Below are 20157 nucleotides of genomic sequence, written 5' to 3'. Positions count from 1 at the left end.
TTTGGTTCTAGTCAGGATTCTAGCAGCCGTATTTAGCACTAACTGAAGTTTATTTAGTGCTTTATCCGGGTAGCCGGAAAGTAGAGCATTGCGGTAGTCTAACCTAGAAGTGACAAAAGCATGGATTAATTTTTCTGCATCATTTTTGGTCAGAAAGTTTCTGATTTTTGCAATGTTACGTAGATGGAAAAAAGCTGTCCTTGAAATGGTCTTGATATGTTCTTCAAAAGAGAGATCAGGGTCCAGAGTAACGCCGAGGTCCTTCACAGTTTTATTTGTGACGACTGTACAACCATTAAGATTAATTGTCAGATTCAACAGAAGATCTCTTTGTTTCTTGGGACCTAGAACAAGCATCTCTGTTTTGTCCGAGTTTAAAAGTAGAAAGTTTGCAGCCATCCACTTCCTTATGTCTGAAACACATTCTTCTAGCAATTTTGGGGCTTCACCATGTTTCATTGAAATGTACAGCTGTGTGTCATCCGCATAGCAGTGAAAGTTAACATTATGTTTTCGAATAACATCCCCAAGAGGTAAAATATATAGTGAAAACAATAGTGGTCCTAAAACGGAACCTTGAGGAACACCGAAATTTACAGTTGATTTGTCAGAGGACAAACCATTCACAGAGACAAACTGATATCTTTCAGCTATTATTGGATTAAGACACCGCAGTTTACTTAAAAGACTAGCTGTCGTTCAATCTTCTCGGTGTGACAGTGTAAAACAGAGAGGGTCATTCCTGCATTGCCTATTCAGAAAGTTGAAGGAAAATAGGAATAAATTATGTATTTTGTTAATCTCTTATGATAATCTAGGGCAAATTCATACATTTTCTAATAAATTCAATATATTTAGTTGATTTCCTACTAAGTTCAATACATTTTTGAATATTGTTGAATTCCTGTTTTAATGTCTGAATTCCATGATTCTGTCTGCGTTCTCCGCATGGCAGATTTGATAGGGTCCTATAATACAGGTGCCATTTGGGACGCATCCATTGTCATGTAATATTTTGTTCCAACGTGAAGGATATTTTTGCCTATTGCTTTATATGGCTCTGGTTGTTATTAAACTGCAATTGTAACCTCATATAGACTAGTTGTAGACCAACAACAATGAGCAAAAATCTAAACGCAACATATAAAGTTTTGGTCCCATGTTTCATGAGCTGAAATTAAAGATCCCAGATAATGTTCGATACGCACAAAAAGCTTATTTCTCTCAAATTATGTGGACAAATATGTTTACATCCCTGTTAGTAAGCATTTCTCCTTTTCCAAGATAATCCATCCACCTGACAGGTGTGGCATATCAAGAAGCTGATTAAAGAGCATGATCATTACACAGGTGCACCTTGTGCTGAGTACAATAAAAGGCCACTCTAAAATGTGCAGTTTTGTCACACAACACCATGCCACAGCTGTCTCAAGCTTTGAGGGATTGCAATTGGCATGCTGACTGCAGAAAGTCTACGAGAGCTGTTGCCAGATAGTTGAATGTTCATTTCTCTACCTTAAGCCGTCTCCAACGTTGTTTTAGAGAATTTGGCAGTACGTCCAACTGGCCTTACAACCGCAGACCATGTGTAACCACGCCAGCCCTGGACCTCCACATCTGAGACCAGCCACTGGACAGCTGATGAAACTGTGGGTTTCCACAACTGAAGAATTTCTACACAAACTGTCAGAAACCGTCTCAGGGAGGCTCATCTGCATGCATGTCGTCCTCACCAGGGTCTTTACCTGACTGTGCTCTTTACAGATGAATCCTGGTTTCAACTGTACCGGGCAGATGGCAGACAGTGTGTGTGTGGTGTTGTGTGTGCGAGTGATTTTGTGATGTCAACGTTGTGAACAGAGTGCCCCATGGTGGCAGTGGGGTTATGGTATGGGCAGTCAAAAGCTATGGACAACAAACACAATTGCATTTTATCAATGGCAATTTGAATGCACAGAGATACCGTGACAAGATCCTGAGGCCCATTGTCGGGCCATTCTTCCACCGCCATCACCTCATGTTTCAGCATGATAATGCACGGCCCCATGTCGCAAGGATCTGTACGCACTTCCTGGTGGCTGAAAATGTCCCAGTTCTTCCATGGCCTGTATACTCAACAAACATGTCATCCATTGAGCATGTTTGGGATGTTCTGGATCGACTATTTGTTCCAGTTCCCAACAATATCCATCAACTTCGCACAGTCATTGAAAAGGAGTGGGACAACTTTCCACAGGCCACAATCAACAGCCTGATCAACTCTATGCGAAGGAGATACTGACTGGTATTCTGATCCACGCCCCTACCTTTTTTTAAGGTATCTGTGACCAGAAGATGCATATCGGTTTTCCCAGTCATGTGAAATCCATAGACAAGGGCCTAATGAATTTATTTGAATTGACTGATTTCCATACATGAACGGAAACTCTGTAAAATCTTTGAAATTGCTGAATGTTCAGTTTATATTTTTGTTCCGTGTATATAGACTACTCGCCAGGTATTCAATAATAAACCCTCCCCTTTGTAGAACATCCACCTGGTGGCCAAGTGGCTGGGCAGCCTGGATAAACTAGTGGAGCGCTACAGCATAGGTAGCCATGATGACTATCGCGTGTACATGTCAGCTGAGCCTTCGCCTACGCCAGAGTCGCACTACATCCCCCAAGGCCTGCTGGAGAATGGAATTAAGATCACCAACGAACCGCCCACCGGCATGCAAGCTAACCTGCACAAGGCCCTGTATCTCTTCAACCAGGTAACACATATGTACACTCACACACAAACACTGACTTTACAAAACATTAAGAATGCGTAAAGGCTCTTCAAACCCGTTTTAAATAATTCATGCATACTTTCCTAACCCTAAAATGTGCCTAAACAATCTACAAGATCAGAGTAATTTTACCAGTTGGTGCTGAAACAGAGACAACTATACTTATACACTGAGTTTACAAAACATGCTCTTTCCATGACCGACTGACCAGGTGAATCCAAGTGAAAGCTAGGATCCCTTATTGATTCCACTTGTTAAATCCACTTCAATCAGTGTAGATGAAGGGGAGGAGACAGGTTAAAGAAGGATTTTTAAGCCTTGAGACATGTGTGCCATTCAGAGGGTGAATGGGCAAGACAAAAGATGTATGTGCCTTTGAACGGGGTATGGTAGTAGGTGCCAGGCGCACCGGTTTGTGTCAAGAACTGCAACGCTGCTGGGTTTTTCATGCTCAACCGTTTCCCGTGTGTATCAAGAATGGTCCACCACCCAGGGCCTCTCGGGTGGCGCAGTGGTTAAGGGCCACCAGAGACTCTGGGTTCGCGCCCAGGCTCTGTCGTAGTAACCTGCTGCGACCGGGAGGTCCGTGGGGCGACGCACAATTGGCATAGCGTCGTCCGGGTTAGGGAGGGATTGGCCGGTAGGGATATCCTTGTCTCATCGCGCACCAGCGACTCCTGTGGCGGGCCGGGCGCAGTGCATGCTAACCAAGGTTGCCAGGTGCACAGTGTTTCCTCCGACACATTGGTGCGGCTGGCTTCCGGGTTGGATGCGTGCTGTGTTAAGAAGCAGTGCGGCTTGGTTGAGTTGTGTATCGGAGGACGCATGACTTTCAACCTTCGTCTCTCCCGAGCCCATACGGGAGTTGTAGCGGTGAGACAAGATAGTAGTTACTAACAATTGGATACCACGAAATTGGGGAGAAAAAAGGGGGTAACATTTAAAAAAAAGAATGGTCCACCACCTAAAGGACATCGAGCCAACTTGACACAACTGTGGGAAGCATTGGAGTCAACATGGGCCAGCATCCCTAGGGGGGTGCAACTCAATATTAGGAATGTGTTCCTAATGTTTGGTGTACTCAGTGTACAGTACATGCACACACTTAAATTGAATTTGAGTTGAATGTAATCTCTTCCCTATCTCTACGTTTGTGTTAGGACACTCTGGAAATGTGCTCTAAAGAGTCTGAGTTCAAGGTGATTCTGTTCGCATTGTGCTACTTCCACGCTGTGGTGGCTGAGAGGAGGAAGTTTGGAGCTCAGGGCTGGAACAGATCTTACCCCTTCAACAACGGAGACCTCACCATCTCCGTCAACGTCCTCTACAACTACCTGGAGGCCAACTCCAAGGTGAGTGAGTTTGTGACTGGCATCACCAACTACCTGGAGGCCAACTACAATGTGAATGAACGTGTGACTGACATCACCATCTCTCAAATCAGCCTAGAGCTTTATGGCCCTGCTGCAACACAGCCATCAGCCATTGAGGGACTGCTTCCTTTGAAATCAATGAAAGCTGCTATACTGTTTGCATTGCATCATGTACAATGTCAGCGTCCAAGCTCAAGAATCGCTGAGGTTCAATGCTCGATGGCTGACGTGCGCATTCATTCTAATCAAATAAGTTGATTTTGGTTGGTTTCTGTGCAGCAGGGCACATTGGTGGCGATGCTTCTCTCCCTCCATTCTCTCACCCCACCTCCCTCTCTCCAGGTGCCATGGGACGACCTGCGCTATCTGTTTGGGGAGATCATGTACGGTGGCCACATCACAGACGACTGGGACAGGAAGTTGTGTCGTACCTATCTGGAGGAGTATGTCAGACCTGAGATGCTGGAGGGAGAGCTGTACCTCGCACCCAGCTTCCCTGTACCACCCAACTCTGACTACAAGGTTTGGAACACACACACACGACAACACCCTTGAAAACTAAAAATATTGTTACCTATCAGTAACCCTCAGTGTGTGTGTCCAGGGCTACCATATGTACATAGATGAGGTGTTGCCTCCAGAGAGCCCCTACTTGTACGGCCTCCACCCCAACGCTGAGATTGGCTTCCTCACCATCACGTCAGAGAAGCTGTTCCGCACCGTGCTGGAGATGCAGCCCAAAGAGTCAGACGCAGCTGGGGGAGGAGGGGTGTCCAGAGAGGAGAAGGTATGAAAAACACTATCACCACACCTCAGAGCCTTTAATTAACCCCCACTAGAGTGATGACCTGTGTGTGTGTATGCCACTGTGTTTGCCTGTGTTTTCCCCTAAAGGTGAAGGGCATCCTGGATGAGATCCTGGAGAAGCTGCCAGATGGTTTCAACATGATAGAGATAATGGCCAAGGTGGAGGAGAGAACTCCCTACATAATCGTGGCCTTCCAGGAGTGTGAGAGGATGAACTTCCTCACCAAGGAGATCACGCGCTCTCTCAAAGAGCTCAACCTCGGACTCAAGGTACGGGAGAGACAGAGTGTGTGTGTGTGTGACATCACAGTGGTTGTCTGTAGTCAAACTGAAAGGAGTGTACAGCGAATGGTGTGACCAATGTTCCCGCAAATTCTTTCCAGCACTGAGCAAATTTCAGGTCTGCTGAGCGCAAACATGAACGTTGTGAAAATACTTCCAGCGTACATTTACAGTGAACACAGAGGCTGTACCCACTTTAAGTTACAGTTTTAACAGTGGTCAAGTAGGCTACTGTGGCTATTTGATCATAACGTAGGCCTACCAGTGGCTTACCATCAAAAACAATGGATAAAATACATCCCATAACATTTTAACATGGAAAATGTCTGTTCTATCATTCAGCCTACAGTAGTAGCCAATGTGTGGTGTTCAATGTAGGCCTACATTCTAAGAGTCTTTTGAAAAAAACATGCAGGGCTTTACATTAACCTGTTTATCTACCGGTCCTTCAGACAAGGAGGTGACTGAAAATGCTGTTGTGTTTGATGCAAGAAACCACTTTACAAAATACAATGCTTTATTATTCTCATAACATTATTACAGATAATCAGACAAATTATGCTACCCTCTGCCTATTGGCTACTCTCAAAACAACACTGCTCCTTTTAGACAAAAAAAAAGCTCTTTACCTGACTCGCTTTTCAAAGATGACTAGAAATGTACATGTTTTGTGTTCTTGTGGGAAGCAATCACTCCCCCATTGCTGACTACAAATGATCTATAACTGGGCTAATAACTCACTAGCAAAGGATATGAACAAAATGTGCATCTCTCGCTTTCATCTCAAAACAAGCGCATCTACTCACGATCACTCGTACTGTAAATAAAGTCCAGTTCAAAGTAAATGGCACAGATCCATACTGTATATGTCAATGGTCTATTTGTATATACAGTAGCCCTACTGCAGCTCTGATTGTTTATGCCACACCGGTCTGTGTAGAGTACGGGCTGAGTAATGCGTGCCAATGCAATAGAATCCTACTCCGATGCGTTCTGCCTACAACAAAATCTCTTGCATAGTTCATTTTGTTTCAATATGTTGCATTGAAAGTGGCTAATATTGCGTTGATCCGATCACAATTGCCACAGTAAAGGGAAACATTGATAGTGTTAACAGGGAAAACTCTAGAACAGTAGTCAACCTTTTCCGAGTCAAGATCACCGAGTCAAAATGCAAGCCGAGATCTACCGCTTAGATTTTTAAGCCTATGCAACATTAACCAATTAAAAACAGTACTGTATCAATGAGGTTTGTGCAGTAAGCTATAGGCCCAATACATTATCACCGCATATTAGTTTTGTTTGAATTACCCAATGCATTGTTGTTTCAAATTTTGAGGTAGGCTATATGATCATACCGGTAATAGATCCGTTGTTGTATTGTGAGGCATAGCTGAGTGAGCATACATTTAAATAATTGTTTTATTATTGGGCTGATGGTGCCTGCATCTGATGGTCAGTCTCAGTGGAGGGAGAGCGCAGCAGACTGAGGGTCTGCCTCTTAACACCCCTACGCTCTCTCTTTCCTCAACTGACACTGACCATAAAGGAACACCATCTTCTAGCTGATGGCAAAATACGTATAGCATCTGTTAGGTTCTAAAAACTGAAGGACAACTATGAAAAGCTAAAACCAAGTTTATTCACCCAATGTGTCAGACATGTTCCCACCAGCACAAGTATATATACCCCAGTTTAGTTGAAGTCTCCTCCTTCCCTCTAAACATTACATATTTATTGCTAGGCAGGAAGTTAAGTGATGTGGGTATTAATCTGTTCCTTCTCCATTACTGTGACCTGACCTCGGCCCCTATTCCTCACTAATCCACAGCTCTCCAACTTTATCAGTGCCTGTCACTTACTTAGTAACATTCCAAGCCCCTGGCTCATATCCAACCTTAATTGACTCCCTCATATACATTCCTCCTACAGAAAACCATTTAACTTTCCATAGGATACCTGATGATTAACAATATTACAAGTTTAGAAGTCAGAACCCATCACACTGCACTATTTCTGCCTCATGCACAAATTCATGTTTTTACTCCAATGAACGGAGAGTGGAAGTTATTTTATGCCTGCTACTTACTACAGACACGGTAGTCTGAGCAATCCGATTGGCCAGCACTAGGCCTATAGTGCACTTGATTTGCTCACTGGGCCCGCCGGGAAGGCAGAGTGTGTACCTTCAGACAAATGAAATGGCAACAGTTCGCCTACCGCCAACAGCCCAAGACTAATAAAAATAATAATAGGAACAAGGATTTTTAAAGAAATGTTTCAAATGGAAAAGAAATGCCTTGGAGATCAATTGATTGATGACCACTACTCTATAAAGTTCAATCTCCTGATTCTCTCTGTGGGCTGATATTTCTGCAAGGCAGTCCCGGGGGATACTGTGTGCAGCTCAGATGGAACATTGGGTGGGACATTGTCTTGTCTGTCCGTCTCTGTAGGGTGAGTTGACAATCACAACCGACATGGAGGAGCTGGGTAACGCTCTGTTCCTGGACACGGTGCCAGAGTCCTGGACCAAGCTCGCCTACCCCTCCCTGCAGGGCCTGGGGGGTTGGTATGCAGACCTGCTGCTTAGGATCAAGGTACAACACCATAATATACTCTCTGATCAGGAGACATTTTTGCCCTCAGAACAGCCTCAATTCATCGGGCCATGTACTCTACAAGGTGTCGAAAGCATTCCACAGGGATGCTGGCCCATGTTGACAGTTGTGTCAAGTTGTCAGGATGTCCTTTTGGTGGTGGACCATTCTTGATACAACGAGAAACTGTTGAGGATGAAAAACCAAGCAGTGTTGCAGTTCTTGACACAAAACTGCTGCACCTGGCACCTACAGTTGAAGTCAGAAGTTGACATACATTTAAACTGTTTCACAATTCCTGACATTTAATCCTAGTAAAAATAAATCCCTGTTTTAGGTTAGTTAGTATCACCATTTTATTTTAAGAATGAATTCCCAGTGTGTCTCAAGTGTACATGCACTCAATTAGTATTTGGTAGCATTGCCTTTAAATTGTTTAACTTGAGTAAAACATTTCGGTTAGCCTTCCACAAGCTTCCCACAATAAGTTGGGTGAATTTTGGCCCATTCCTCCTGACAGAGCTGATGTAACTGAGTCAGGTTTGTAGGCCTCCTTGCTCGCACACGCTTTTTCAGTTCTGCCCACACATTTTCTATGGGATTGAGGTCAGTTCTTTCCGATGGTCACTCCAACACCTTGACTTTGTTGTCCTTAAGCCATTTTGCCACAACTTTGGAAGTATGCTTGGGGTCATTGTCCATTTGGAAGACCCATTTGCGACCAAAGCTTTAACTTCCAGAATGTCTTGAGATGTTTCTTCAATATATTAACAATTTCACTTCCTCATGATGCCATCTATTTTGGGAAGTACACCAGTCCCTCCTGCAGCAAACCACCCCCACAACATGATGCTGCCATGCTTCACGGTCAGGATGGTGTTCTTCGGCTTGCAAGCATCTCCCTTTTTCCTCCAAATATAACGATGGTCATTATGGCCAAACAGTTCCATTTTTGTTGTTTCATCAGACCAGAGGACATTAATCCAAAAAGTACGAGCTTTGTCCCCATGTGCAGTTGCAAACCATAGTCTGGCTTTTTTTTTAATGGCGGTTTTGGAGCAGTGGATTCTTCCTTGCTGAGCGGCCTTTCAGGTTATGTCGATATAGGACTGGTTTTACTGTGGATATAGATACTTTTGTACCCGTTTCCTCCAGCATCTTCACATGGTCCTTTTCTGCTGTTCTGGGATTGATTTGCACTTTTCGTTCCAAAGTACGTTCATCTCTAGGAGACAGAACGTGTCTCCTTCCTGAGTGACGGCTGCGTGGTCCCATGGTGTTTATACTTGCGTACTAATTGTTTGTACAGATGAATGTGGTACCTTCAGGCGTTTGGAAATTGCTCGCAAGGATGAACTAGATTTGTGGAGGTCTACAATTTTTTCTGAGGTCTTGGCTGATTTATTTTGATTTTCCCGTGATCTCAAGCAAAGAGACTGCGTTTGAAGGTAGTCCTTGAAATACATCCACAGGTTCACCTCCAATTGACTCAAATTATGTCAATTAGCCTATCAGAAGCTTCTAAAGCCATGACATCATTTTCTGGAATTTTCCAAGCAGTTTAAAGGCACAATCAACTTAGTGTATGTAAACTTCTGACCCACTGGAATTGTGATACAGTGAATTATAAGTGAAATAATCTGTCTAAATGTAACGGATGTGAAACGGCTAGCTTAGTTAGCGGTGGTTCGCGCTAAATAGCGTTTCAATCGGTGACGTCACTTGCTCTGAGACCTTGAAGTAGTGGTTCCCCTTGCTCTGCAAGGGCCATGGCTTTTGTGGAGCGATGGGTAACGATGCTTCGTGGGTGACTGTTGTTGACGTGTGCAGAGGGTCCCTGGGCGAGGGGACGGTCTAAAGTTATACTGTTACATAAACAATTGTTGGAAAAATGACTTCTCATGCAAAGTAGATGTCCTAACCGACTTTCCAAAACTATAGTTTGTTAACAAGAAATGTGTGGAGTGGTTGAAAAACGAGTTTTAAAGACTCCAACCTAAGTGTATGTAAACTTCCGACTTCAACTGTACTACCATACCCCGTTCAAAAGGCACTTAAATCGTTTGTCATGCCCATACACAATCCATATCTCAATTGCCTCCAGGCTTACACATTATTCTTTAACCTGTCTCTTCATCTAAACTGATAGATGTGGATTTAACAGGTGACATCAATATGGGATCATAGCTTTCACCTGGTCAGTCTCATGGAAAGATCATGTTTTGTACACTCAATGTATATGCATAGAGAAAAGTGCATAAAAAAAGGGAATTGCGTTCCATTTACATGTGCTTAACTCAGGTCAGAATTCCCCCCAACTGCGTGATGAGGCAAACATTTATTATTGTCAAAATTTACTACACAGTGGAAATATGATAATTGGTCATAAAGTCAGTCTCGTCCAAAACTGAGATTTGCGAGAGAATTTGGAAAAACGTGTATGTCACAGAATGAAGGGTACCGTAACAGTTTCTTGGGTTGGCAGGGTTCTCCCCAGGATTTTTAAAAAGGTGGTGCTGCTGAGTATGTTGGCGGGGAGAGTCCCGGAGAGGGCAGTGCTTCCGCCCTTTGGACTCAGATTTGCCATTTTCTGCTATCTAGAGGAAAAACTGGCCATACATACATATATATATATATATATATATATATATCATACTTTTTTCCCCCCCTCTCTTCTTCTACAGTGCACAGCACCCCTCTTACATTCTTTGGGGAGAATCCTGGTTGGGTTTATTTCAATCCTGCCCACAGCACCCAATTAATCAAATTCAGAGCGCATCTGCACGCAACCCAATTGTAATGCCTATGGTCAATATGGTTTGACATATATCCCTATGGGGATTACACAATGTACATGGGACAATATTTTTTTTAAATGCCAATAGCTCAAAATTTCAATGACTTAACCGCAAACTAACTTTAAAATTGTAGAATTTAATGAGACAACTAGGTGTGCAACATGAAAATATTGTTCCATTTACATTGTGTAATTTATTGGACCTAACTAGCCCCAAAGTTTGGATAGCCTAAGTCAAACCAACTTTGCCACGGTCGCACACAGGCCGGCTGAAGCTAAATTGGGCGAAAGAAGTCGGCTAGCTTGCTTGCTAGTCTAGGCGACTTCGATACAAAACCTGGTTAGACTGTTTCAAGTTAACTAGAAGGGTGAGTGACTGTACGGTTTTGACAGAGTTAAAGTACAAACGCTTCACACATTTGAACACAAACACATCAAAGCACAGCTCCAAAACCCAGATGTTCTGTCGCATTCCCTAATGAGAATTGAACCGATGCTAAATCAGGAAGTTCAGCTCCCCTTTAAAGCCAGGTAATTTTCAATTGAGCCGACATAGCGTTTACCGAGAATAAGATCTCCGCGAACATTGTATTCGAAAGACGCATTAACGATAACATGCGATCGTATTGAATATTCTGTCCATACATACTGTGCTGATCGCTTTTGTCTGTGTAGGAATTGGAGTCATGGACAGCAGACTTCGCTCTCCCCACCACGGTGTGGCTGGCAGGGTTCTTCAACCCCCAGTCGTTCCTGACAGCTATCATGCAGTCCATGGCCAGGAAGAACGAGTGGCCTCTGGACAGGATGTGTCTGTCTGTAGAGGTGACCAAGAAGAACCGCGAGGACATGACCAGTCCACCCAGGGAGGGGGCCTACGTCTACGGACTCTATATGGAGGGTACGGGTTATCATCTTGGTTGCATTCTAAAAATGGCATCCTGTTCCCTATGTAGTAAAACACACACACACACACACACAAAAATGCCATGCCGGATTTTTTTTAATCTCCAAAGTGATACACTGTATAACACTTTGCGGCAATTTTATCCATTAGCATCCATCTCCTGGAGAGGAAGTCAGTCAATAACACACATCAGGTGCAGTCAAACCTTTAAACCATTAACAAAAAAACAAAACAAATAATCATAATGATCTTTTAGGTTACAGAGTCATCCATCCACACACACACAGTGCCCAGTTCAGTTTCTGGGGTGCCTCACTGTGAGCTGGTTAGCACAGGAGTTCCCAAATATTACAATAAAATCTATGGGCTAGTTGATCTGGACATTTCTGAATAAATGGCTGTCTAAGATATGGAATGACTGACATGACAAGAGGAACTGATGCACTACCCAATTTCTAAATCGCACCTTGTGCATTCTACTATTCCAACTTACTTTCAAGTTCAGTTCCTGGGATGACTCACTGGATGAGCTGGTTAGAATACCATAGTAAACACTGCTAGATCAGTTCTCCTCTCAACTGTTCTTAAGGTTCCTCCAAGGATCTCAAAACTCCACAGATAGCGGGCTGTCTAGTCACCGTCACACACACAGTTTGTGTCTTCACCTTCAGACCCACACACTACTCTCATCATGTACCAGATTCCATTGTCAATACAAAACTAATGGATATGGAATGTACAAAACATCCTGTAGTAACGTTCCTCCTGCTGACAACATGTACTCAGCATATTAATGTTTGTAGTTAATGGAAAACTAGTTTCCACCACAAAAACACTGCTTTTTCTCAGGCATTAATAACTAAGTGGTCCATTTGTACAGTACTGTAGATATACACAACCATACAGTCTCATTGTGGAGAGATGACGTTTTTATATGTTTAGAGTTAAACTTTTTACAGTAGGTATGTGTGTGTCTGGTTGTGTATGTACAGGGGCACGCTGGGACACACAGACAGGGGTGATAGCGGATGCTCGTCTGAAGGAGCTGACCCCCAACATGCCGGTGATCTTCATCAAGGCGGTACCGGTGGACCGACAGGAGACCAAGAACGTGTATGAGTGTCCCGTCTACAAGACCCGCATGAGGGGTCCCACCTTCATCTGGACCTTCAACCTCAAGACCAAGGAGAAGCCTGCCAAGTGGGTACTGGCCGCTGTCTGCCTCCTGCTCAGTGTGTAAGAGAGAGGCAAGAGAAAACACAGAAACACTCATCTGAAATACCTTTTTCATTAATAAAAAGCATCAATGTTGCACAAAAATAATTACAGATTTGTCATCTGTCTATTGGAGGAATGTGATGAACACAGACAGACATCGGTGAGGTAAGAGAAAGATGTGTGTTGAGCTTGGAAATGGCATGAAACAACTCCACTGTATCATAGTACAGCTTTCTCACTGTCCCAGTGTTCCTAGGAAGGTCCACTAGGGGGCAGCCTGTACAAGCATGGTTAGGACACACAGATGCAAAGAACGGTACAATACAAGCATGCACACACAAACCTCAGGTGATAACCTTTTGAATGGGAAAGTGAGGTGTGATTATTGGAAGGCTTCCAGCCTGTTGTCAGTACAGTAACAATAAACATTCTGTAGATAATATCCATTTTTAACCACTCAGCTATTGTTAGAGCTAAGCTTTTTTTTTTCTTTTTTTCTCCCCTCTTTGGCAGATAACAGCTACAGTAAGTACTTACTTCAACCACAGACTTATATAACCACGTTTAACTTTTATTCTGGGAAACTGCACCATGAGGGTGTACCTGTGAAACCACATGGAGATGGTATTGATACTAGCGCTGGCGTACCGGACACCCTCACAGCCAGTGGAGCTTACTCAGGTGTTTAAAATCACATATTAGACCGAGAACCTAATGGTTCTTAGGTAGTTCTTTATGAGTTTTAGTTTAGAAAAAGATCGCAGAAATGACAGTTACAGGGATGGTAAAAAAATTAGCTTGATTGCCATAGCAACATCAGGGAAACTAGACAGAAGGGAGTTGTAGTTCTGTAACATTTTTAATTTAGCCTCTCATTCTCCTTAAAGCCGGGCTCAACACATTACAGAAAATATTAACTGTATAGGAAGCTCTGGGGACAGGTCGTCTGGATACTGGGCTGCCAGTATATTGGCAGATGCAAACAGATCAAATCCAATTTTGTCACATGCACTGAATACAACAGGTGGAGGGCGAAATGCTTACTTATAAGCCCTTAACCAAAAATGCATGTTAAGTATTTACCCCAAAAAATTAAAGAGCAACAATAAAATAACAGTATTGAGGCTATATACACGGAGTACCACCAGTACAGAGTCAATGTGCGGGGGGACAGGTTAGTCGAGGTAATATGTACATGTAGGTAGATGTAAAGTGACTATGCATAGATAATAAACAGTAGCAGCACCGTAAAAAAAAATGTGTGTGGGGGTGTCAATACAAATAGTCCAGGTAGCCATTTGTTTAGCTTTTCAGGAGTCTTATTGTTTGGGGGTAGAAGCTGTTATTAAGAAGCCTTTTGGACCTAGACTTGGCGCTCGGGTACCGCTTGCAGTGCGGTAGCAGAGAGAACAATATGACTAGGGTGGCTGGAGTCTTTGGCAATTTTAAGGGCCTTTCTCTGACATCTGCCTGGTATAGAGGTCCTGGATGGCAGGAAGCTTGGCCCCGGTGATGTACTGGGCCGTACACACTACCCTCTGTTGTGCCTTGCGGTCAGAGGTCGAGCAGTTTCCATTCCAGGCGGTAATGCAACCAGTCAGGATGCTCTCGATGGTGCGGCTGTAGAACTTTAAGAGGATCTGAGGACCCATGCCAAATCTTTTCAGTCTCTTAAGGGGAAATAGTCGTGAAGAGGGCACGCCGAAGCCTGTCTTGGTGTGTTTGGACCATGATCGTTTGTTGGTGATGTGGACACCAAGTAACTCAAAGCTCTCAACCTGCTCCACTACAGCCCCGTCGATGAGAATGGGGGCGTGTTCGGCCTTTTCAATGACAGCCTAGGAACAGTGGGTTAACTGCCTTGTTCAGGGGCAGAATGACAGATTTACACCTTGTCAGCTCGGGGATTTGATCTTGCAACCTTTTGGTTACTTGTCCAATGCTCTAACCACTAGGCGACCAGCCTATAGGCTGTCTGATCATTGTCGGTGATCAGGCCTACACTGTTACGTCATCTGAAAACTTGATGGTGGTGTTGGGATCGTACTTGGCCATGCAGCCATGGGTGAACAGGAGGGGACTAAGCATGCACCCCTGAGTTGAGGATCAGCATGGCAGATGTGTTATCTACACTTACCACCTGAGGGTGGCCCGTCAGGAAGTCCAGGATCCAGTTGCAGAGGGAGGTGTTTAGTCCCAGGGTCCTTAGCTTAGTGATGAGCTATGAGGGCAATATGGCAATGGACGCTGAGCTGTAGTCAATGAATAGCATTTTTTACGTAAGCGTTTCCTTTTGTCCAGGTGCAATAGAGATTGTCTCATCTGTGGGGCGGTGTGCAAATTGGAGTGGGTCTAGGGTTTCTGGGATAATGGCTACAGTTGTAAGTGCTACGGGTTGGTAGTCATTTAGGCAGGTTTCCTTGGTGTTCTTGGGCACAGGGACTATCGTGGTCTGCTTGAAACATGTTGGTATTACAGACTCGGTCAGGGAGAGGTTGAAAATGTCCGTGAAAACACTTGCCAGTTGGTCAGCAAATGCTCGGAGTACAATTCTTGGTAATCTGTCTGGCCATGCAGCCTTGTGAATGTTGACCTGTTTAAAGGTCTTACTCACATCGGCTACGGAGAAGGTGATCACACAGTCATCTGGAACAGCTGGTGCTCTCATGCATGCTTCAGTGTTGCTTGCCTCGAAGTGCCCATAGTCATTTAGCTCGTCTGGTAGGCTCGTGTCACTGGGCAGCTCGCGGCTGTGCTTCCCCATGTAGTCTGTAATAGTTTGCAAGCCCTGCCACATCCGATGAGCGTTGGAGCCGGTGTAGTAGGATTCAATCTTAGTCCTGTATTGACGCTTTGCCTGTTTGATGGTTCGTTGTAGGGCATAGTGTGATTTCTTCTAAACGTCTGGGTTAGAGTCCTGCTCCTTGAAAGCGGCAGCTTTCAGCTCCCTTTAGCTCAGTGTGGATGTTGCTTGTAATCCATGGCCTCTGGTTGGGGTATGTACGTACGTACGGTCATTGTGGGGACAACATCATCGACGCAGTTATTGATGAAGCCGATGACTGATGTGGTGATCAACTTTAGTAGAAAAACAGTTCTTGAGGGCTGTTTGCGATTTCGTTCATACTGGTGAACCGGTGTTTGAGTTGGGTGGTTGCAATATCAACAGTCCCTTATCTCTGGTATATCTTGGCATCATTCAAAAAAAAAAAAAAAGTTTATATTGTATAATGCGTAATGTCTCAGGAAAGGTTGGCAATACTCAGTATAGAAAACAGTCAGCCCACAACCTGCAAGGACTTGTAGAGGATACTAACCTCAACATTAAAAAAAGTCATTCCAGGTCACAATTCCATACCTAAAACCTTGATTTTGGGCAAAATGACCTGATTGGACTACTATCACCAAGGACTATCAAGAAAAACTAAAACTTCAAACAAGCCAAAAACCTGCAGAAGAAACACAGCAGAACATGGAAATACCATCCAACACAACATTGAGTGAGTAATGTTCAGTCTGAACCTACTTTCTGAAGCCAAAAAGTAAAAGACAATCTTTAGATAATTTTGTTATATAAAGCTTCTTAAATAAGGCTATCAAACTGCTAGGAAAGAATCTGACTGAAATTAGCACTGAAGTGAGGTGTGAAAACTCGAGCCTAACAATGGCAGGAGACTTTCACAGCCCCCCCACCCTCCCCCAAATGCAGAGGCCTTTGAAGCCCCTCCATCTGTGCAGAGAATATATCCTCCACAGAATCCCCAAAATATAGCAGCCACAGAACAACTTTGGTTTGGACGTCGTAAAATGACCATGTCGCCAACACTTTAAAAAAATATATAGCTAGCTAATGACCTTTTCCCACGTGGAAAAGACAGTTGCTAGCTGGGATTTTCTACAAGGAATCTGCCTCCCGAGATAAGTTTCTCCCAAGTGGTTGTGACACCTATTCCCATTGCCTGGATTCCGCATGGCAATCTGTAAACTGTCTGCCCTGGCCCATCTCCCCGTCTGGTGTAGGTACCCCCCTCTCTCCAGAGCTTTCAGTCACCTCCAGCACACATGCACTGTTAAGGCGAGTGACTCTGAACTTACAATGGCTAGCCCCAAGTTGTTATACACTGCTCAAAAAAATAAAGGGAACACTAAAATAACACATCCTAGATCTGAATGAATTAAATATTCTTATTAAATACATAGTTGAATGTGCTGACAAAAATAACGCAAAAATTATCAATGGAAATCAAATTTATCAACCCATGGAGGTCTGGATTTGGAGTCACTCAAAATTAAAGTGGAAAACCACACTACAGGCTGATCCAACTTTGATGTAATGTCCTTAAAACAAGTCAAAATGAGGCTCAGTAGTGTGTGTGGCCTCCACGTGCCTGTATGACCTCCCTACAACGCCTGGGCATGCTCCTGATGAGGTGGTGGATGGTCTCCTGAGGGATCTCCTCCCAGACCTGGACTAAAGCATCCGCCAACTCCTGGACAGTCTGTGGTGCAACGTGGCGTTGGTGGATGGAGCGAGACATGATGTCCCAGATGTGCTCAATTGGATTCAGGTCTGGGGAACAGGGGGGCCAGTCCATAGCATCAATGCCTTCCTCTTGCAGGAACTGCTGACACACACCAGTCACATGAGGTCTAGCATTGTCTTGCATTAGGAGGAACCCAGGGCCAACCGCACCAGCATATGGTCTCACAGGGGGTCTGAGGATCTCATCTCGGTACCTAATGGCAGTCAGGCTACCTCTGGCGAGCACATGGAGGGCTGTGCGGCCCCCCAAAGAAATGCCACTCCACACCATGACTGACCCACCACCAAACCGGTCATGCTGGAGGATGTTGCAGGCAGCAGAACGTTCTCCACGGCGTCTCCAGACTGTCACGTGCTCAGTGTGAACCTGCTTTCATCTGTGAAGAGCACAGGGCGCCAGTGGCGAATTTGCCAATCTTGGTGTTCTCTGGCAAATGCCAAACGTCCTGCACGGTGTTGGGCTGTAAGCACAACCCCCACCTGTGGACGTCAGGCCCTCATACCACCCTCATGGAGTCTGTTTCTGACCGTTTGAGCAGACACATGCACATTTGTGGCCTGCTGGAGGTCATTTTGCAGGGCTCTGGCAGTGCTCCTCCTGCTCCTCCTTGCACAAAGGCGGAGGTAGCGGTCCTGCTGCTGGGTTGTTGCCCTCCTACGGCCTCCTCCACGTCTCCTGGCCTGTCTCCTGGTAGCACCTCCATGCTCAAATCAAATCAAATTTTATTTGTCACATACACATGGTTAGCAGATGTTAATGCGAGTGTAGCGAAATGCTTGTGCTTCTAGTTCCGACAATGCAGTAATAACCAACAAGTAATCTAACTAACAATTCCAAAACTACTGTCTTGTACACAGTGTAAGGGGATAAAGAATATGTACATAAGGATATATGAATGAGTGATGGTACAGAGCAGCATAGGCAAGATACAGTAGATGGTATCGAGTACAGTATGTACAAATGAGATGAGTATGTAAACAAAGTGGCATAGTTTAAAGTGGCTAGTGATACATGTATTACATAAGGATACAGTCGATGATATAGAGTACAGTATATACGTATGCATATGAGATGAATAATGTAGGGTAAGTAACATTATATAAGGTAGCATTGTTTAAAGTGGCTAGTGATATATTTACATCATTTCCCATCAATTCCCATTATTAAAGTGGCTGGAGTTGAGTCAGTGTCAGTGTGTTGGCAGCAGCCACTCAATGTTAGTGGTGGCTGTTTAACAGTCTGATGGCCTTGAGATAGAAGCTGTTTTTCAGTCTCTCGGTCCCAGCTTTGATGCACCTGTACTGACCTCGCCTTCTGGATGATAGCGGGGTGAACAGGCAGTGGCTCGGGTGGTTGATGTCCTTGATGATCTTTATGGCCTTCCTGTGACATCGGGTGGTGTAGGTGTCCTGGAGGGCAGGTAGTTTGCCCCCGGTGATGCGTTGTGCAGACCTCACCACCCTCTGGAGAGCCTTACGCTCTGGACACTACGCTGACAGACACAGCAAACCTTCTTGCCACAGCTCGCATTGATGTGCCATCCTGGATGAGCTGCACTACCTAAGCCACTTGTGGGTTGTAGACTCCGTCTCATGCTACCACTAGAGTGAAAGCACCGCCAGCATTCAAAAGTGACCAAAACATCAGCCAGGAAGCATAGGAACTGAGAAGTGGTCTGTGGTCCCCACCTGCAGAACCACTCCTTTATTGGGGGTGTCTTGCTAATTGCCTATAATGTTCACCTGTTGTCTATTCCATTTGCACAACAGCATGTGAAATTTATTGTCAATCAGTGTTGCTTCCAAAGTGGACAGTTTGATTTCACAGAAGTGTGATTGACTTGGAGTTACATTGTGTTGTTTAAGTGTTCCCTTTATTTTTTTGAGCAGTGTATTTCTCTCTTGTGCTTTATGCCATTTGCCTCATGCGTGGTATATTGACTTTGAACTTGCTTGTTTACCCAACCGTGGGACAGTCGGTTTATTCCCACACTTGGGACTCGGACTCCATTGGTTACACAGACTCTTGGCCTCCCATCTTATTCTAACCACCTCTCACCGGCTTTGTATTCATGTTACCTGTACAATATGATTAAAATGTTATAAATCAACACTGCAGAGCGCTCCCTGTCCTCTGCCGTGCCCCGATTGTATTACTGCGGATTATATCTGGAAAATGTGCATGTACACCGTGGCCCATCTACGGTTGCTAACCCCAAATCTGAATTGTGCTCTGCTTCACTGATTACTGCACGTTAACAGTAGAAACGTATTACCTAAAATGTACCAATTGAAAGTGTGGGTTCACAGCTCCAATCCATATGTGTTGGTCATTACTGAGACTTGGTTAAGAAAGAGTGTTTTGAACACCGATGTTAACCTTTCTGCTTATAACCTTTTTCTGCAAGAGATCTTCCAAAGGTGGTGGAGTGGCAGTCTTTACCAAGGAACACCTTCAGTGCTCAGTTGTCTCCACCAAGTCTGCCCCCAAACAATTTGATTTGCCAGTTTTACACATTAAAACGTTCAATTAATTGCTGGTTATTATCGGCCACCATCAGCACCTACCTGCCTGTGCCCTAAGCTCTTTCTTGGCCCCTTACACTAAGTCTGAATTTGTCCTGCTATGTGACCTAAATTAGGGACATGCTTAAACTACCTGACCAGACCTAAAGCAATGACACTCCCTAAATCTCTCTCATATTCAAGGTATGACTCAAAACACCCAGAAAAGGCTACTCCCATTAATTCTATCCTTACAGGTCATTACAGAAAACACCAGACTGATACCTTAGTGATGACCGTTTTACAGCCTGTGTTTGTAATGGCTGCTCAGTGAAACGACCTGTCCTGACTT

The 20157-nt window shown here is 44.3% G+C and overlaps 2 protein-coding genes across 3 annotated transcripts in view; one reads left to right on the top strand and one right to left on the bottom strand.

Moving 5' to 3' along the window:
* Positions 1-12872, top strand: part of LOC110499416 (dynein axonemal heavy chain 17) — an 85829-nt gene extending 72957 nt beyond the window's left edge. Inside the window, exons 70-77 of the mRNA XM_021576549.3 lie at positions 2528-2755; positions 3934-4125; positions 4489-4668; positions 4751-4933; positions 5041-5223; positions 7692-7835; positions 11308-11533; positions 12532-12872. Of these exons, the coding sequence (XP_021432224.1) occupies positions 2528-2755; positions 3934-4125; positions 4489-4668; positions 4751-4933; positions 5041-5223; positions 7692-7835; positions 11308-11533; positions 12532-12779 (1584 nt within the window). The 3' untranslated portion in view covers positions 12780-12872. The remainder of the gene's footprint in view (positions 1-2527; positions 2756-3933; positions 4126-4488; positions 4669-4750; positions 4934-5040; positions 5224-7691; positions 7836-11307; positions 11534-12531) is intronic.
* Positions 1-20157, bottom strand: part of LOC110499417 (CDP-diacylglycerol--glycerol-3-phosphate 3-phosphatidyltransferase, mitochondrial) — a 43471-nt gene that overhangs the window by 1862 nt on the left and 21452 nt on the right. The window contains exon 10 of one of the 2 annotated variants that reach the window (XM_021576550.3): positions 11618-12764. The exons of the other annotated variant lie outside the window; for it this stretch is intronic. The gene's annotated coding sequence lies outside the window, so the exon portion shown is untranslated. Of the gene's footprint in view, positions 1-11617; positions 12765-20157 lie in introns of those variants that run through there. 2 annotated transcript variants of the gene reach the window in all.

The sequence above is a fragment of the Oncorhynchus mykiss genome, chromosome 20 (assembly GCF_057628025.1).
Source record: "Oncorhynchus mykiss isolate SJ-2025 chromosome 20, ASM5762802v1, whole genome shotgun sequence".
Lineage (NCBI taxonomy): Eukaryota > Metazoa > Chordata > Actinopteri > Salmoniformes > Salmonidae > Oncorhynchus > Oncorhynchus mykiss.
Note: the sequence above shows the minus strand (reverse complement) of the source record. Positions and strands in the feature narration are given on the sequence as shown.